Source organism: Choloepus didactylus, chromosome 2 (genome assembly GCF_015220235.1).
Source record: "Choloepus didactylus isolate mChoDid1 chromosome 2, mChoDid1.pri, whole genome shotgun sequence".
NCBI classification, from domain to species: domain Eukaryota; kingdom Metazoa; phylum Chordata; class Mammalia; order Pilosa; family Megalonychidae; genus Choloepus; species Choloepus didactylus.
The window spans coordinates 245,728,320-245,746,628 of record NC_051308.1 but is presented as its reverse complement, the minus strand read 5'-3'; the positions used below and the strand labels follow the sequence as shown (position 1 = coordinate 245,746,628).

General features: G+C 56.1%; 1 protein-coding gene across 1 annotated transcript; it reads left to right on the top strand.

The window, feature by feature from the left end:
* The first annotated feature begins 2,486 nt into the window (after positions 1-2,486).
* On the top strand, positions 2,487-17,851 carry CCDC27 (coiled-coil domain containing 27). Its single transcript, XM_037810505.1, has 14 exons — positions 2,487-2,663; positions 3,297-3,429; positions 5,186-5,296; positions 6,208-6,359; positions 8,972-9,151; positions 9,475-9,597; positions 9,809-10,033; positions 10,280-10,417; positions 10,448-10,688; positions 10,820-10,950; positions 13,584-13,661; positions 13,975-14,187; positions 16,604-16,708; positions 17,726-17,851. Exons 1-14 carry the CDS (start codon positions 2,487-2,489, stop codon positions 17,849-17,851), a joined length of 2,133 nt encoding a protein of 710 aa, XP_037666433.1.
* The last annotated feature ends 458 nt before the right edge of the window (positions 17,852-18,309 follow it).

Below are 18,309 nucleotides of genomic sequence, written 5' to 3'. Positions count from 1 at the left end.
AGTCCTTATCTCTAATTTATCAGATCTACAGCTTCGTGGAGTACACTTTCTCTAACTAACCAGCAGGTGGCGTCCACGAGCCACCTGTTCTCCACAAGCCAGTTCTCCCCTGCTTAGCCTTTTTGGTGAGTGGGGGAGTGGGTCTTGTGGGGCCCAATTTGTGTACCAAGCTTGCGTGTGTAGTTGGTGTTGCCTGCCCTGTATGTGGGGCGTGTTTCTGGGCAGTCGGGGAGGGGGGGTGGCCCTAACAATCAAATCTCCCTGATGATCCTAGAGTTTTAAAGCTGCTGCAATAGTCTAATCCTTCAGTTCAGTCCTGCCACAGTTTGTCTCTGCCACTGACCCACAAGTCTTTGGTATTGGCGTATGGCTCCTGAGACTTGGAAGTGGGCCCCTCTTCCAGGCTGTGCACCCCGGGTCCTCTGTTGAGGGATGACTGTGCTATGTCACAGGTGAGTGCTGTCCCCCCAGGGCAGTTCTGGGCTGCTGGGCTGTGTAGGGAGGCTCCCAGTCTGCTCAAATGATGGCTGAATGGGGCTTTGTTAATTCACACTGCTCCACCTTCCCAGCTCTGGGACATTCAGCTGAGGTTGCAGGGAAGGCTAATGTCCACGCCCAGTTTTGTGGTGTGTGCCTGTTATTTGAAGCACTTCCGTCACACTGGGTTGTCTGGGGCAGCTCTGGGCTATGGGGCTGGCGATGGGCAGGAGTGTTTCCTGTCCACCAGGATGGTGGCTGTGAGCGGACACCCCCCTTTTCTTGGGAAGTTGTGTTGTTTAGTGAATTTTCTCAGCCACTGGATTATTGCCTTTTGTCTCAGAGCTCTCTTAGTTCTGCTCTTGACTTGACGTGCCCAAATAGCAAGTCTTTGAAGCTTTCTGTATTGGGCTTCTTAGAGTAATTGTTTTAGAAAAAGAAAAAAGGATTTAAAAAAAAAAAACATAAAACAAAAAACAAAAACAACAACAACAAAAAAAGGCTCTCCTCAGAGATCTAATGGGTTATTGAAATGCTAATAGAGAAAGCAACCAGGGCCATTAAGGAAAGGTCCACAGGGCAGAGAGATCAGCTTTTCTTCGGGATTTGCATATGCGCCTCAAGGCCTGAGCTCCGCCCTTCCCCTTTCTGTGTTCACCAGAACTCCAAAAATCCTCTGCTTTTATTTTGGAGTTTTTCGTGTTGTTTTTTTTCTATGCCTGTCTCCTCTCTGCTGGGCTGGCTGCTCTCAGAGTCTCTGGTGTCTGGTCTCAGTCTATCTATGGTTGGAGTTTGAATCAGTAGAATGAGTTTCCGATAAGAGCAGCCACTGCAGTTCTCCCTTCTCCTTCCCGGAGCTGACAGCCCCTCCTCCCCCGGGACTGAGCCTGGCAGGGAGGGGCGCGGGTCCCCTGGCCGCAAAAACTTACAGATTTCGCTGATCTCAGCAGTTCCACGTTTTCATGAGTGTTGTATGAAGTATGCCCAAAGTCAGATTGCTCTGTGGTGTCCAGTCCACGCAGTTCCTGGCTTTTTACCTACTTTCCTGGAGGAGTAACTAAAACTTACAGCTCACCAGTCTGCCATCTTGCCCCGCCTCCTACATCATTTCTTAATGCCCTTTTTGAGCCCCAGTCCGAGAACCTGGGACACCGAGATTTAAAAAATAACCCTAAAGCCTTTCCCTGGAAGAGGTCCCCCCCACACACCCCAATTCCTTTTTTTTTTTTTTTTTAATTCATTTTTATTGAGATACATTCACATACCATGCAGTCATACAAAGCATACATTCATTTGTTCACAGTACCATTATATAGTTGTGCGTTCATCACTGAAATTAATTTTTGAACATTTGCACTTACATATCCTTTTGTTTGTTTGTTTGTTTTTGTTTTTGTTTTTGTTTTTACAAAACGAATCGTACATTCGGTTGTTCACAGTACCATTACATAGTTGTACATTCATCACCTAAATCAATCCCTGACACCTTCATTAGCACACACACAAAAATAACAAGAATAATACCCAATTCCTTTTTAAGAAAGAATTACCTCTTCTGGTGTTAAGAAATGCTTCGAAATTATGGAATTTAACCAAGGACATTTAAATTTTCCTGACAGAGCCACTGCCCCAGTATCAGATTTCAAACAAGTTAAAACTGATGATGAAGAAAGAAGAAAAAAGGACACTGGGCTGTGATGCCTCTGGCCATTTCTCTGAAACTTGCAATCAGCTAAGATTTGGTGGGAGCAGCTTCTGGGTCCCCTTTCCAGCTCCTTTTCCTAATTGCAGAAAATCAAGATGATTGACATGCCCGGTTTCTATGGAGACAACTGTGATGCCACACTCCACTCCCAGGCTCCCTCTAGAAGCTGCCCTCCTGGGCTTCCTGCTGGAGCCCATGTTCTCCCCGACGTCCTGCACCAGTACCTGGGTTGTCATCCAGGTCCCGGTGGTCGGTTCAAATGTCCAGACTGGGCCGCTGCTCCCCCTTCCTGATGTTCCCTAAAATGGAAGCCGACGCGCCCAAGAAGTGCCCCGCGGTGCCCAGCTCCATGGCCAAGGGCCTGGCGGTTCTCCAGAGCGTGGCCGCCCGGGGAGCTGGGGCCCCGGAGTGGAAGCTGTGCAGCGGTCAGCGCTCCCTCAGCAAGGCCGCGCAGACCATCAGCCGCTACTACGGAAAAAGGGTACTGGCCTTGGCGGAGGGGCCATGTGGCCAGCCCAGCGTCCGGGGGACAGGTGGCTTCCCGTCGCCCCCTGAGTTTTCGCAGTGGGCCCCAGAAGCAGCTCAAAACCCTGAGCAGTGGAACTAGGACAGGACCCACCTGCCCGTTCTCAGGCTTCCTGCCAGTTTCCGTCCCAGCCCCTGCCCTGCCCCCCGAGGGTCTGGTGCCTGGTTCCCATGGCCTCAGCCTCTGGTTCTGCTGGGGACCAGCTGCTTTGGGCCCCGGCTTTCCCCAGTGAAGGGCTCCATCCTTGGCCGGGGAGACAGGAGGCGCAGTTTTGCCCTGAGACTTCCGAGGCGCGGTCTTGAAAAGGTGAGAAAGCTCGGCTGGAAAGGTTGGAGGTGCCCCTGCCCCCATGCTGAGAGCCCAGGAAAGCCACCCCCAGATCCCTCAGGCACTTTCCGGATGGACACAGTGTTCCAGACTCAGGAGACAATCGTTTCTCAGTCAGCGTCCAGTTGCGTTTCTTAAGCATCCAGCAGGGCCAGGAGTGCGCCTGGCAGTCAGCACCCAGGGCGGAGCCTCTGAATGCCCAGTGGGCGAGGGCTGTCCGGGTGCCCCTCTCAGCCGCTGTCCCCCTTCCCGCCTTGCCAGAGTGAAGCCAAGGAGGCCTCCAGCCCTGGGGGCAGCGGCTTTGTGTCCCAAGTGGAGGAACTGCGAAGCGCCTTTCTCATGCGTCCCGGCTGCCCGCAGTTCAGCACTAGAGCCACGTCCATGTCCCGCCATGGTGAGAGCCACTGGTGGGGGCCCCTGCAGGAACCCCCCACCTGCCCGGCTCAGGCAACCTCCCAGCACCAGGTCCCTCTGGCCTGCACTGGCAGCCGTGGCTTCTCCTGAAAAGTCATTCTGTGTGCAAGAAGCCAGAGCAGGAAGAAGCAGCTGAGGCTGAGGAGGGAGGGAGGGATGGGAAGAAGGCTGCTTTCTCCTTTTTGCTATCTGATCATTATCATTAACATTATCACCACCATCATCACCACCTTCATCACCATCATCATCATCACCATCATCACCATCACTACCATCATTACCCTAATCACCATCACCATCATCACCACCACCACCATCACTATCATCACCACCATAATCATCATCACCATCATAACCATCACCAAGGTTACTACTATCATCCTCACCACCACCACCATCACTATCACCATCATCGTCACTTAATCATCATCACAATCACCATCACCATCATTCCATCACCACCATCACCACCGCCACCAACACTATAACCATCACCACCAACACCAACACCACCATCATGACCACAACCATCATCACCATCACCACTACCATCACCATCATCACCATCATTATCACCAACACCATCACCTTCATCATCACCACCATTATCATCATCACTTCATCACCATCATCACCACCTTCATCAACATCATCACCATCCTCACTACTGTTATCATCACCACCATCACCACCATCACCATCATCACGATCACAATCTTCACCATCACCCTCGCTATCATCACCATCACAATCTTCACCATCACCACCACCATATCACCATCACCATCATCTTCACCATAATCACCACTCTCATCATTATCATCACCATCCACACTACCATCTTCATCACCGTCACAATCACTACCACCTTTATCATCATTTCATCACCATCATCATCACACCATCATCACCACCATCATCATCACCATCACCAGCATCTTCACCATCATCACCATCACCACCATCATCTGCATCCTTCTCCTCCTCCTCCTCATTGTGCTTTGTCTCCCAGCCTTATTGTTTTTTTTTCTTATTTTCCTACTCATCAAAGATTCAGTAAGGTTGGACAGGGGGGAGATGGTTGCAGATTCTAGAAACTTCAGGAATCTGAAAGATATTCTTTCCTGCAAGTAAGGATGGGCCAAAATAGCTCATGGATGATAAACATCTATCAGGAGCCTTAGCAACTGCTTCATCTAACCATTCATTGTACTGATATGGAACACGTGGGTCTGAGAAGGATGCTAAGGAACTCAGTGGCCACCCAAGGGCAGGTTTTCAGAGCCCAGGCTTTGTCCCAGGCACCCTGGCTTGCACCTTAGGCTTGCCCGCTTCCCCACACACAATAACCCTAGGGACTGTGAGATGGTGGTCTAGTGCCCATGATACAACTGGACGGGGCATAGACCTTAGCCAGCCAACCGGGCAATAAATGGGAACAGGTCCTGCCCTCTAGGTGGGCCTTGTCTAGAGGCAGAGGGATGTTGATGAGACTTTCAGAGGAGCCAGTGTTGCAGAAGGGAGCGTGGGGTCTGCTATTCCGAGGCAGGTGGACACATCCAGAAGCGGGCAGTAGGATGGAGCCCATCGGCTCCAGTTCAGCCTGTGTTTCCGATTCCATGCATCCACCAGGAAAAACATCCCTACGTGAAGTTTAAAGACAGGCATGGCTGCTCCTGAGGACTTGCAAGAAAAAGCCTTAGCAGTGACCAGTTGGTGTGTCGACCATTCCACAGGGTTGGCCCCGACTGCGGCTCTGCCCAGGGATGTGTGCGTCAGCGCCGAGCCCTGGAAGATGAGGGCAGACCCGCTCTCGGCCCCGCAGGGCTCAGACACGAGCGTGAAAGGTGAGGTGGGGCCTGTCTAGCCCAGAGTGAGCCACTGTGGGGTCTCAGCCTGGCCGCGTGGGCCCCCTGCCTGCACCTGGGACCCTGGGCATGAGGGCCTGCTCCCCCTCAGGGGTACCTGGTCATGCCCGATGGAACCCCCTTTCCAGGACTCACTGAGTCCCCTGGGGCAGTGGGGTTTTATGTTTGGCAAAACTATAGTCAGATTCTGCCCCCCACATGTCCATCTCCCACATGACTCTCCCCAACCTGCCCCCCACCCATCCATTCCTCACCACCTGTCCCCTACCTGTCTATCATCCCCCATCCACCCCCCCACTCATCCATCCCCCACCCGCCCCACGTCCCTTACACAGGGGCCAGCATCCCCCCGAGCAAAAGCCCCCATTCAACACTGGGTTTACAGACAAATTCACTTGCTTTCTTTTACTCAAAGATGAAATCCACACTAAGATTGATCCTTCTCTGCCTTAAAGTGTCAAGAGCTAGAGCCAAGTGGGGGGCGACCTGTAGTGACCAGGGCCCCTACCCCCGAGGTGGGGAAACCGAGGCCCAGGAGGGGAAGGGCAAGTGTCCGGGGCCCCCTCCCCTGATTTCCTGGGTCCCCCATGCCGAGGGTCACGGATTCTTCTTTGAGGCATTTACTTGATTGTTCAACATGCACTGGGCGAGGCGCGGGGTCAGCAGGCACACAAGTCCAGAACCTTGGGTCTCGTGGGCAAGACGGACATCAGACCAATCGTGATGAAGTACTGAAATTTTGCAGTCCTGATAAGACTTGGGAGCGTGCAGGAGCTCAGCTGGGCAGAGCGCATTTCTGAGGAAGCCCCGAGAGGGCCAGTGGGGTCACGAGGGATCCAGCCCGCTGGGGTGTGGGGGACAGACCCCTCTCTGCCTCCCTTCCCCGGCAGGGCTTCCCGTTAGCAAGAGCGCCTGCGAGGTCAGCAGCCTATGGAAGGGCAGCAAGTCGGGGCCGGGGAGCCCAGTCGCCAGCAGCCCCATTGTGGCCCAGGGCGCCCCGAGGAAAAGGGTGCCCTGGTACATCTCGGTCATCCACGAGAAGGTACCGGTTGGGGTGGGTGGTGCGGCAGGCCCGGAGGCTGCACACATCCCGGCCCTTCACCCCTGCCCTGCATCACCCCGGGGGTGACAAGCCCACCCTGGGAGGCTCTGGTTCTGGCACAGGGTGGGTTCGGTCGGGCCGGCTTTTCCGAATCGGACTCCTTACAAATTTTCCAGCCACTGGTCCACCCTCACCCCTGCAGGCAACAGTTTTCAGTTGCCGTGAGACCCACCGACGCACACCCCTGACCAGTGCCATCTCGAACCTTCCACGCTCCACTCTGGAGAGAAGACATCAGCTTCGTATGCAAATGCTCACGGACAAGCAGATTTGTCCTGGTGCTATTTTTCTTTTTCCATCTGTGCTTACGAGAAAGACTGACCTATAATTTACCTGAGTGGCAACTTCTTTGTCCAGTTGTGGTGCCCGAGTTTTCTGGCCTCATTTAAAAAGTTGAGAAGTGCAGTGTTTCCTCTTTTTCTATTCTTTGGCAAATTTTCTTAAGATTGGTGTTACTTCTGCCATAAAGATCTGAAGAATTCGCTGTCAAAGTCTTCTTGGCCTGGAAGTTTAATCTTAGAAGGAAGGTTTATTCTCATCACAAATCCAGTTCCTTGGAAAGATATTCAGATTTTGCTTTTTCCACCGGTTTCAGTTTTGGTGAGCTGTGTTTTTCCAGGAATTTGTCCATTTCATATGAATTTTCAAATGTATTAGCCTAACCCTGCACGTGGTATTCTCCTACTCGCCTTCCAGAATCTTTGGGCTCTGTGGGGGCAGGCTGTTTTCCATTCCAGCCACCAATCGCTTGGGCCTCCCCTCTTTTTTGTTTCCTGCCAAGGTCTGCCTCCCCCGATGGACATTCAGAATTGGGATCATTCATTCCCATGTGGGTTATCTGGCAATCTTACTTCAGGTAATTCGGGTGGCTTTTAAATTCCCTCTTTTTTTGTTGTTTAGGTTTATCAATTTTAATACTCTTCATAGAATCAGTTTTCGGTTTTCTCTGATACATATTTTTCTATATCATTCATTCTTTTTTTAAAAAAAAAAGCTGCTGAAGCCTTGATGAAAATTACGGAAATGAGTAACACGAGCGTTTGGGTAGTTGGTGGGGGGCACGAAGGAGGATGCGGTTGGGTGGGGGGCACAGTGGGGGCTTCTAGGTGCTGACAATGAGGGTTTCTGAGCATTCCACTTTATTTGTATTCTTTAAACTTGATCTCTATATTTTATGATAGATTTTACAATTTTAAAAATGTCTATACCATTTGAGCAAGCAATTTCACTTCCAGGAAACAGCCTGAGGCTATAATTAGATCAACACACATACAGATATATGTAAAAGGATGTTCACTGCTGTATTAATCCAAACGGCAGGTGGGGATTCACAGGCTCATGTGTGTGAACTGTGCAGGGGAAGGGCTACAGGCATGGCTGTCTCCAGGGGCTCCAATAGCATCACCAGGGCCCCCTTTCACTCACCTATGCTCCTCCCGAGCTGGCTTCCGCTGCAGATAAGCTCTTCTCATTTGGTACCAAGGGAGCCGCCCGCAGCCCCAGTGGGAAACAAGCCTCATTATCTCAGCGGTCTCCGGGCAACTCTGGGACCTGTGCTCATTTCTAAAATCACCGTGGCCGGGGAATTCAATGTGATCAGCTGCATCATTATATTTTCCTTTAACTTTGTATTTTGACAATTTCAGATGTAAACTAAGACAAATAATTCCACAATCCCTCCAGTCAGATTCTCCAAATGTTAAAATGTTTCCATATTTGCCTATCCCCTCCCCTCTTTCCCTCCCCGTGCCATTAATTCTTGCACATAGTTTTATTCTTTCTTTCCTTCTACTTTCTTGAGATTTCATTTGCAATTCTTTTTCCTGAATTATTGAGATGAATACTTAGATCACTGATTTTCAACTTTATCCCCTAATATTCACATCTTAAGGCCATAAATGTGCCTTTCATCACGGCTTTAGATGCATCCCACAGCTTTCAATATGTCCAAATGCTCATTTTCATTCAGTTCAAAATATTTTCTCACTTCGTTTGTGATTTTTTTTTTGATCCATGGGTCATGTAGAAACACACTGCTTGATTCTCTTTTGTTTGGGAGATTGTCTAGTTATCTGTCCTTCCACAATTCTGCCTGGGATCATTTCCTCCTGGCTGAAGAATTCCCTTCAGTACTGGAGTTCAGGTCTGCTGGTGACTAGGTTGTTCTGTTCCTGTTTGTACAAAAACATCTCTATCTTGCCTTCATTTTGGAAGAATTGAAGGAATTGAGGTTTTGAGACCTGGGGGTGGAGGGAGAGGGGGGCTCCCGACCAGCGCCTGGGGGGGCCCTCGGAGAGCGTTGCTCTGTGGAAGACAGACGTCCCTCAGTCACAGTGGAGGATGACCAGGAGCCAGGCCCGAGAGGAGGGCTGCTCACGCGTCCCCTCGAACGGGCGCAGTGAGGACGGAGCCACGGGCTGCAGGAAAGGGCCGGGGCACGCGCCTTGGTCTGGGGACCTGGGGGTCCCAGGACAGTGGATCTGCTCTTCCTGGGCCCTGAGAGTGTGCCGTGTGGCCGTGGGGACCCACATGGGCGCCCCTCTTTCTACCAGGATAACCAGCTGTTCAGGCTGGGGGAGGAGGTGCAGCACCTGTTGGAGCTGGAGGCGCAGAGTCGGAAGAAGGACCAGGTGGTCTCGGGGCTCCTGGAGGAGAAGCGGGCCCTGAAGAGGCAGCTCAGGCGCCTCCTCAAAACCAAAGGCCGGAGGACAGCCGTCTCCCCGGGCTTGAGGGTGAGTGGCGGCCGGAGGCTCGGCCTCCAACGGACCACAGGCTCCCGGGCAAGTCCCCAGCCACCCGGGAAGGTTCCCTGGGGCTCGCTGGAGCTGGCCGGGGCCGTGGGAGTTGGATCCCTGGGAAGCCAGAGGGCAGGAGGTGCGATGCCGAGAAGAGAGCTGTGAGCCGGTGGCTGCACACCTGCCACCTGGCCCCACCTCTGCCGCCAACTTGCTTTCTACCTGGGGTAAGCCGGGCTCCTTTCTTGGCTCGCTTTCCTCACCTGCAAAACGAGGGCCGGAGCCCACCTCTGAGCTCACCTGCTGCTCTGCAACCCTAGGAGGCGGACGGCCATGCCGCAGGTGGATCCCAGCCCTTGCCTGGGCGTTGTGGGCGGCCGGGTAGCCCAGCGGCCAGCGCTGCAGGCTTGGACCCACCTGAACTGGCCTTGGTGTCCTTGACTGTGAGGTGGGGGGTGCTGCCCTCCCCCAGTCCCAGGTGGAGGGCCGGATGAGGCAGGGGTGTGGGGGGCCCTCCCAGGCCATTAGAGGGGAGCTAGGGGCCCAGCCCCAGGCAATGGCCATGTTGGAGGCTGCCCCAGCCCTCGTTACTGCCCATGGGTGCTGGCTGGCCGGCTACTGCCCTGCCTGCCATCCTGCCACCCGCTTCCCCAGCGCCCTGGGCCAGAGGGCAGCGGTGCCCCCAGCAGGCCGGGCTGGCAGCGTGTTGCCCTGCAGGAGCTGAGGGGGCAGGCGGGGGCCCTCAAGGATCACCCAGGCCCCTTGCAGCAGCGGCTCCCGGAGGCTCCGCCAAAGCCCAGGGACGAGCAGGAGGAGCAGCTGGGTGGGAAGCAGGTGTGGAGCGGATGGGGGCTGAGCTTGGCCGACCCCCGGGAACAGGTGGGAGGGCTGGCTCCTGGGATGTGGCTCGTTGCAGCCTCTGGAGGAGGGAGGAGGAGCTGGGCGTCCCTCGTGTGCCTGGGCTGGTGCTCCCAGCTGGTGCTCCCCCTGGCTTCCCGGAGCAGCCGGAAAGGCGGCGCCCTCCCCAGGCCCCCCCACTGTGCAGGGCTCCCCCCACCGCTGGAGCCCCCGCCCCTGGGTGGAGGGTGCCCACAGCCCGGCCCCGCCTCCCCTCCCCTCTCCCAGTTGCAGGAGGAGCACCCCGGGGGCGAGAAGGCCCAGGCCCTGGAAGGAGGCGGCAGCCGGGAGGACGAGGATCTGGAGAGGGGCCAGGGGCCCGCAGCCAAGGGGGGCGCGGGCGAGAAGGGGGCCCTGCAGGAGGGAGTGCTCCCAGAAGAGGAGGGAGGCGAGGAGGAGATGGAGGAGGAGGAGGAGGAGGAGGACCAGGACGAGGACGAGGACGAGGAGGAGGGGCGGGAGCTGGGCGAGCAGAGGGAACTGCGGGAGGAAGAGGAGGCCCAGGGCAGGAGGCGCTGCTCCGTGGACGATGCCTTCGAGGAGGAGCTGATCGCCCGGCTGGAGAAGTGCGAGCAGGTGATCCAGGAGCTCCAGCACGAGCTGGCGGTCGCCAGGAGCAGACACTCCATGGCAACAGGTGGCTGTGGCTCCGGGCAAAGGGGGGGTGCTGTCCACGGCGGTGGCGGCCTGTGGCCTGGGGGTGCCCCTTCCTCCTCGGCCACCTCCCATCTTGCTCGCCTCCAAGCCCGCGGCCGTCTGCTCATTCAGGAACGATCATGTCCCTACAAAGGCAAGTGGACTTCCAGGAGTCCCAGATGAGAAAGCTGAGCACGGAAAACCAGCTGGTGCAGCAGGAGCTGCGAGAGCGGAAGCATCAGCTGCAAGCCATGACTGACAAGGTGGGGTGCCCCCGTCGACGCCGACGCCCCACTTCACGAGCCCCGACGGCCGGCCCTGGGAGGCAGCGTGCGTCTGTCCCGCTGACGGGCCCTCTGGAATTTGCCAGGGGCTTGTGGCTGCCAAGTGGCAGAGCCGGAGCTGACACCCAGGTCCGTGGGAAGCCAGAGCCCACCTGCCCAGACGCGGCCCGGCCCCCTCTTCCCGTCAGAGCTGGGGCATCCCGGCCACTTCCCAAGCAAGAGTCCCAGGGGTGACTGACGGCTGTGCTTGGAGGGGTGCACCCTCACTGAGCTGCCTCCTCCTCGGGCTGTTGTTGTCGTTAGACTTTTTTAGTCTTTATGACTATCAGAGTTAGTCATGCACTGGCTCGTGGAGTCAAATCTTTCTGCAGGCTGCCGACGAGACACGAGTCCCCAGCTCATTTGCCCCACCCCCAGGGCCGCCACTGATAACTCTTAGCTGATTTTTCCAAATTTCTGCATATCACTAACAGCATGCTTATATCGCCCCTTCTTGATTTTTCTGTCTCAGTGTTTGCATCATCTAGCCCTTCTCTTTCCTCCTGTTTCCCCCTCTTTTTCCATCCACCCACCTCCCAATAATATTCTGTCATAATTTACATTATTAGGACAGCGGTTGGCAGCACACACATGTAACCAAAACAAAGGTCCTAGGAAATAGTATTAAGACTCACAAAACACAATTCAAAAGCTGTGGCACCCGTACCTTTCTCTCTCTTGAGTTACTCTCTTATCTTGGGGGACCCCATATGTCTGCCAATGTCCTTATTCGCCACAGTCATAAAATTTGCTTGGATATAGAAGCCCAGCCTGGAAGACGGTTTTCCTGAGAATCACAAGGGCATCGTCCTATCGTCTTCTAGCTTCCAGGGTTGCTGGTGAGAAGCCCGAAATTCACCCTGATTCCCTCTGGCAAGTTGTAAGACCCTCTTTTTGTCCCCAGCGTTCTGAACCTTTGCAGGGTGGTATTGATCAAAGGTCTGTTTTCATGCATTGTGCTGGGCATGCATTGGTCCTCTCCATCTAGAAATCCCCCTCATCTACTTCCAGAAGTTTTCTTTGGGTGTAAGATTTTGCATTTCCTCCCCTCTGTCTTCTCTGAGCTCTCCTTCTGACCCTCCAATTTTCTGCCTTTGGACTTCCTGGTCTGGGCTTCCTTTCTTCCTATCTATTCCCTCCTATTTTTATTCTTGTTGTCTTTTGGCTCTGTTTTCTAGAAGTTTCCCTTAACTTTGTCAAAAGTCCTCCTATTGGGTTTTAATTTTGTCACAATAGTTTACATTACCAAGGTGTCTCTTTTGTTCTCTGAATGTTCCTTTGTTTTTGACGCTCACCCCATTTTCATTTCCCAGTTGTGGTATCTTCTCTTACCTGAAGACAGTGTAATGGTAGATGTTGTTTTTTAACTTCTTGCACTGCGTGTATTTCCTACGAGTTCCCTTTTCAAGGTGGTTTTTGGCCTCCGTCGTTCATGCTAGAACTTTGCTGCATGTCAGAGCTGCTAGAAGCTCTGAGCACACAGCGGGGTGTGGGTGTGACAACGTGGTGCTTCGCGGCAGAGGGTGCACGTGGGCATTTCAGTGGGGGACCCTATCGGCGATATCTCATGGTTTCTCCTCGTGGCTTGGTGGGCTTCCCTGGAATCTGGAACCCAGAAGCATTTCCTGCCTGGAAGGAAAGGAGGGTCTCCACACTCAGGGCACATGTCTGGAGAGCACTGTCTCCATCCCCACGGGGCCCCTGCCGGCCTCCGACCTCCAGCCCCCTGTGGGGATGAGGCTGGGGCTCCGGGCATTTCTGAAACAGCAGCCTGCCCACCCCATCACTGCAGCCTGTCCATCCGTCTGGGAGAAGCTGGTACCGCCACTTTCTGGACCCTGAGTGTAAATTGGCTTTGACAGCAGCTTAGGTTTTAGCTTTCTTGGATCTGCTACATGAGATAACTCTCATCTATATGCTTTCCAGCTTCCAAAATGTTTTTAGTATTTTTTTCCTCCTTTTCTCCTTATCTGTTTTAATTTCCTTGGCTGCTCAAGCAAATACCATGCAATGGGTTGGTTTAAACAATGGGAATTTATTGGCTCACGGTTTTGAGGCTAAAAGAAAGGCCAAATCAAGGCGTCACCAAAGTGATGCTTTCATCCCAGAGCCTGTGGCCTTCTGGGGCAGCTGCCCAAAATCCGTGGTCCTGGGCTCCTCTATCACGTGGCCGTGCACGTGAGGCCTCTCCTGGCCTCTCCATTCTCTTCTGGGTTCCACTGACCTTCAGCTTCTTGCTTACTAGAATTTTCTGCGTGTCTAAATTTTATTCTGCTTATAAAGGATTCCAGTAATAGGATTAAGACCCACCCTGACTGAGCAGGGCCCCACCTTAATTGAGGTAGCCTCATGAGAAGGTCCTACTTACAATGCTTCTCACCCACAGGAACGGATTAAGTTGAAGACCATGTTTTTCTGGGGTATGTGCAGCTCCACCCACCACACTATCCTCAACAGAAATCCCACTGCTTCTGTTTCAGTGGGGTTTAGGGATGAAGAAGACTTAGATGCGTGTGTTCAACCTGCTGTCTTGCCTTGGGGGTCCCTGAGCCAACCCCCTGTCTGCCTTCCAGTTCTCCAACCTCCGAGAAGTTAAGAAGCATGCAGAAATGATGGGGCTCGTTGAGAAGGACAACCTTCTGCTCCGAGAGGTGACTGCCTGGGCCTGGCAAAGGGTCAGCCCGTTGCTGTCCTCCCTTGGAGTCCCGGGATTGTGATGGGGTGAGGCAAAGCTGGGAAGTCCATTCACAGCTGAGTCAGTATCCACTTACTTTAGGCAGCACACCTCTCGGCAAATCTCGGGACCACAGATCCACGCGGAGGGCTCCCCTGCAATCACGGGGTCCGGATTTGACTTGGCACAGCGAGAGCAGCCAACCATCTGGGGGGATGGGGGGTAGGAAGCTCGTGCTGTGGGCTTGGCCAGATGGACCTACTTCTCCGTCCTCCCGGCCCTGCCCCCAGCAAGTGCTGGACCTGGAGCGGGAGCTGAGGAAGCGGGAGCACGTCCTCTCGGAGTACGACACCAAGGTGGGCCAGCTGCAGGCACAAGTGGACCTGGACCAGAGCCACCTGCAGAGGCAGAAGCAGCTGCAGGACGCGCTGCAGAGCAGGAACGAGATGATCCAGCAGGCCGAGCAGCAGGCCCGCGTGGCTCTGGAGAGCGCCCAGTCCAGGGTAGGCCCAGCTTCCCCCTCTGAGGGTCCTGCCAGCAGCCGGTGGCCCAGAGCTGCAGGGGCCTTGCCCGCTGCCAACCGGGGCAGGCCGTGCATACCGAGGGGGCTGGGGCCTGCTTTGCCCTCCTTCGTATGCCACCACCTGGCACAGCACTGATGGAGGAGGAGGGGGAGGGAGGGTGTGATGGAGCCGGAGGCGCAGCAGGGAGCCTGGTGGGCAGGGGCTGGCCTTGGCCATGGGGGAGGCCGGACTCAGGACCGGCTGAGAAGGAGCAAAAGGATTCGGACAACAGCTGGCCAGGAGGAGCAGGGTGCTAGGGTGGGAGGGACACGAGGCCAATGGCACTGACCTAGTACAGCCACAGAGCGCTTACATTCTGCCAGGCACAGTGCCAGTGCTTCACTGATGGTAAACTCTTTTAGCCCCTTCAGCAAAGTGAGTGTGCGGATGCGCTCCTCAATCTCGCTTTACAGATAGGGACACTGAGGCAGCAGGGGGGAGTGAGCCCCTGAGATCCCAGACCTCAAAGGTGGCACTGGGGTTGGACCCTGGCCCACTCTCGGCCTCCGTGTCACTCATGAGCAGAGGATCCATGCAGGAAGGCGGGTGCACCCCGCTGGCAAGGGTCCAGGGCCCCCAAGGCACCGACCTTGAGTTAGAACACCAAAGCAAGCAGAGGTAAAGGTCGCGGCGGGCAGGCTTTGAACTACCATTTTCTCCTCCCACCAAGAGTGCCAACTGTAAGTCGATGGCATTGTTTTCCTGTTTGGGTGGGCCTCTTGCCGGCTGGCTCAGACAGCATCACTGGGGTTCCCACTTCCGTTGTCTTATAGAAAACTAGGTTTCCAAGCCAGGAGCATTCCCGGTGAAAACACTAGGCTGGAGATGGCATAGGTTTCGTTTCCTGTGCTGGCTCACACTGATTTATTTGGTATTGCCTGGAATGCTGTGTTAAGAAAGATTCCGAGGCTCGGTCTGGGGTCAGCAGGAGACAGTGCCGTGGGTGAGGCCAAGTCAGGCCTGGGCGGGGGTGTGTGGCTGGACCTCCCTCCCAGGTGGCCGCCAGCCTGTCCCAGCAAGAGGCACTTCCAGCACAGAGACTGCGTCCCCTGTCCCTTTCGTAGCTCCAGCCCCTTGCTGAGAACCTGGCACTGAGGGTGCTCAATAAATATTGGAAAGAAGGAAGGAATCCCCCTCCCCTCTCGAGGTCCAGGGGCTCGTCATGCTCCCGCTGCCACTTAACCCCTGCCCGAGAGGCAAAACAGACCTGCTGGCAACTCTTTCAGGCAAATGTCAAGGCTCACTGGCCTGGCTCTCGGGCAATTTCCACATCGTCTGGATTCTGGATAGGGAAGGTAGAGGCACCAGGACTTGTTGCTGTCCCTGGGGCCAGGGGTCTCTGCCTGAGAGTTTCTGGGGTGCAGACGGAGGAGCTGACTCCGAGGTTATGGCAGGAACAATTAGCTTCCCCCTGGGGAGGCGGGCAGGGGCCGTACACGTGGACGAGATGTTCGTGGCCCCAAAGGCTCACGGGACCAGGCCCAGGGCAAGTGTCCACCCGCTACAGAGGGCCCGGCCCCCGACACAGCGAGGAAGGCCCTGCTCCTAGGAAACGAGCAGCACCTGCCCGGGCGACTGGTGAATGCTGAAAGCCGGGGGACAAAGTGTGCAGGGGCTCCTGCTCACCCCCGGGCAGGGTCATGTTAGGAAAGCGCCTCTGGAGGCGGCTGGGTGGAGCTTGGTGCTGGACTCCTGTTTTCTGTCTGTCTGTTTAACCACGTGAAGGTTTTACTTTTTCATTTAAAAAAATTAGTTGGCATGGTGGAGTCTTAGTCCGCCAGGACCGCTGTGATAACAGCTTGTCTTGCAGTGTTGAAGGTTAGAAATCCCAAATCCAGAGGTCAGCGAGGCCGTGCCCTCTCACACAGCCATCGTCCTGTCCCCTCTGGCTTCTCCACCGGTTTCTGGTTTCTCCTGAGTGTCTGCATCTGAAGCTCCTCTTTGTGAGGCCCCCAGCCCTGATGAAGGCCACCCCACTTCAATGTGGTCTCTAGGCTCTTCGAAGACCTGTCCACAAACGTCCACACTGACTGAAAACCGCGCCTTGACGGTCCTATTTACAAATGGGGTCACGCCCGAGGCCACAGTGGGGGTTTAGGACTTGAACATGTCTTTTGGGGGGTGTAGGCGTGATTCCATCCCGAACGGGGTGCAGCATGGGCTTTGGTGTGAGGCCGTCAGGTCTGATGTTGATCTGGTACCTTCCAGCTATCAGGCAGAAGCTGGATGCTGTTTCCAGTTTCAAGGTCATGAAAAATGAGGTTGTGAAAGTTCCGCGAGGCCATGGCGCGGCTTGACCGAGCCGGCGGGTGCCCTCCGTGGCACAGACGGGCATCAGTCACCCCTCTGCCTGCAGCTGGAGAGACTGAGAAACAAGATCATCCAGGCCACCTTCAGCACCGTGGGCATCAGGTCCCTGAGCACCGAAATCTCAGACAACGACATACTGGAATGCCTGCAGGTGCATGCCAGGACCCCGCCGCCTCCTTGCCCTGCAGCGGGGGGCGGAGGGAGAGGCCTCGATCGGATTCTGGGGGACCCCCTTCTCATCCTGGTGGTGCCACCTGCACAAGGTGGCCCCGGGGCTGTCCTTTCTCTCTGCTCAGGCAGAGGGGCAGATGGCCCCTAAGGGCTTGGCTGTCCTCAGGTGGAACCACAAATGGGTGGCAGCTTGGTGGCGGTGGCACAGGGCTGGAGAGCCTGGGGGGCTCTCAGCATAAGGGGGGGCATCCAGGGACCAGCAGCAGCAACCCCCCTAGATTATGTGGGGAGGGGGCCAGCTGCTTGGTCCATGGAGCGTCACCTGCAGAGGAAGCAGATGGCCCTAGCACCTCCGGGCGGCCTCGGCTGGAATCCTGGTGACGTGGCATGGATCAGCTTGGGTGGCGTTTGTGGGGCTGGGCGCAGGGGATGCTGTGCTTTGCTTCTGCTCCCAGCCGTGACCCCGTATGTGCTGTGACCTTCCAGCACCCGTTTCCCTGGAGTGGGGGGTGGGCCTCCCCGAGAAGGTGAAGCTCTGAGGTGCTCCTCAGAAGGGAGTGGGGCCCTGTGTGGGGACCTGGAGGGAAGGCCCTCGATACTGTCATTTGGGGGAGGCAGGAGGGGAGGGAGGTTGGTGTTGTCACTCCGTAACCAGGGAACACGCCTTGGCCTCTTTGTGTGACATGAGCCAGCAGTGACCCCAGGGGAGGCTGGGCGCCACCTGCCCTGGGCACAGACCTGGCCCCTCAAGGGCCTGCAGGCGCCTGGGGCTCCTCGCAGCTCGGGGAGGGGCAGTGCAGGGCCCCGGAGCCCAGGGCCGCATGTCCTCCTCCCAACCCCGAGTCCTGTGGCTTCTCCCCGGCGCTGGAGGTCGGCGGAGGGACCGCAGGGCGGCAGAGCTGGCTGTAAATTCTGACCCACGCCGGGGAGAAAGGGACCGGGGCGCGGCAGCCACCTGGGATGGGCGCTGCAGCAGGGGCCCGCGTTTCTCTCCTAGAGGGTCATCGCCGAGAGAACCGAGTACTACAATCAGCTGAAGCAGAAGGGGGTGAAGGTGCCCCCCCTGAACCAAGCCGAGGTCTTCTTTTCGCCCAACAAAGCCAAGAAGTCAGTCATCAAGTAGGCCCCGCCCAGGCCCCGGAATTAAACTGCGCCTTTCCCTCGCCCTCATCCGGCTACTCCAGAACTCACGCGCTGGGGCCAGCACGCCCCGCCCAGGCCACCAGCCCCTTCCTGGGGAGACCCCACACTGGGCGGGGCCCCTCCAGCGGTCCCGGGCGGCCGAGGCCCGAGGTGGGCGCCCACCCGCCACACCCAGCCCGCAGGGGTGCCCGGGACCTCGGGGCTCGGCTGGCGGTGGGATCTCCTGGAAAGCAGATGGGGGGCGAGGGGTGCCTGTGCGCATCCATCCACCCGCTGGGAGAAACGAGCAGGGATGCCCGACGCGGGTCCCCGGCGCTTCGCCGACGTCGGTGCGGCACCCGGGAGGCTGCGCGCCCGGCCAGGGGCCGACCGGGGCGTCCCTCGCGCCGCCTCCGCGCGCTCCGCCCGGCTTCGGGCCTCCGGGCCCTCGTTCGGCAG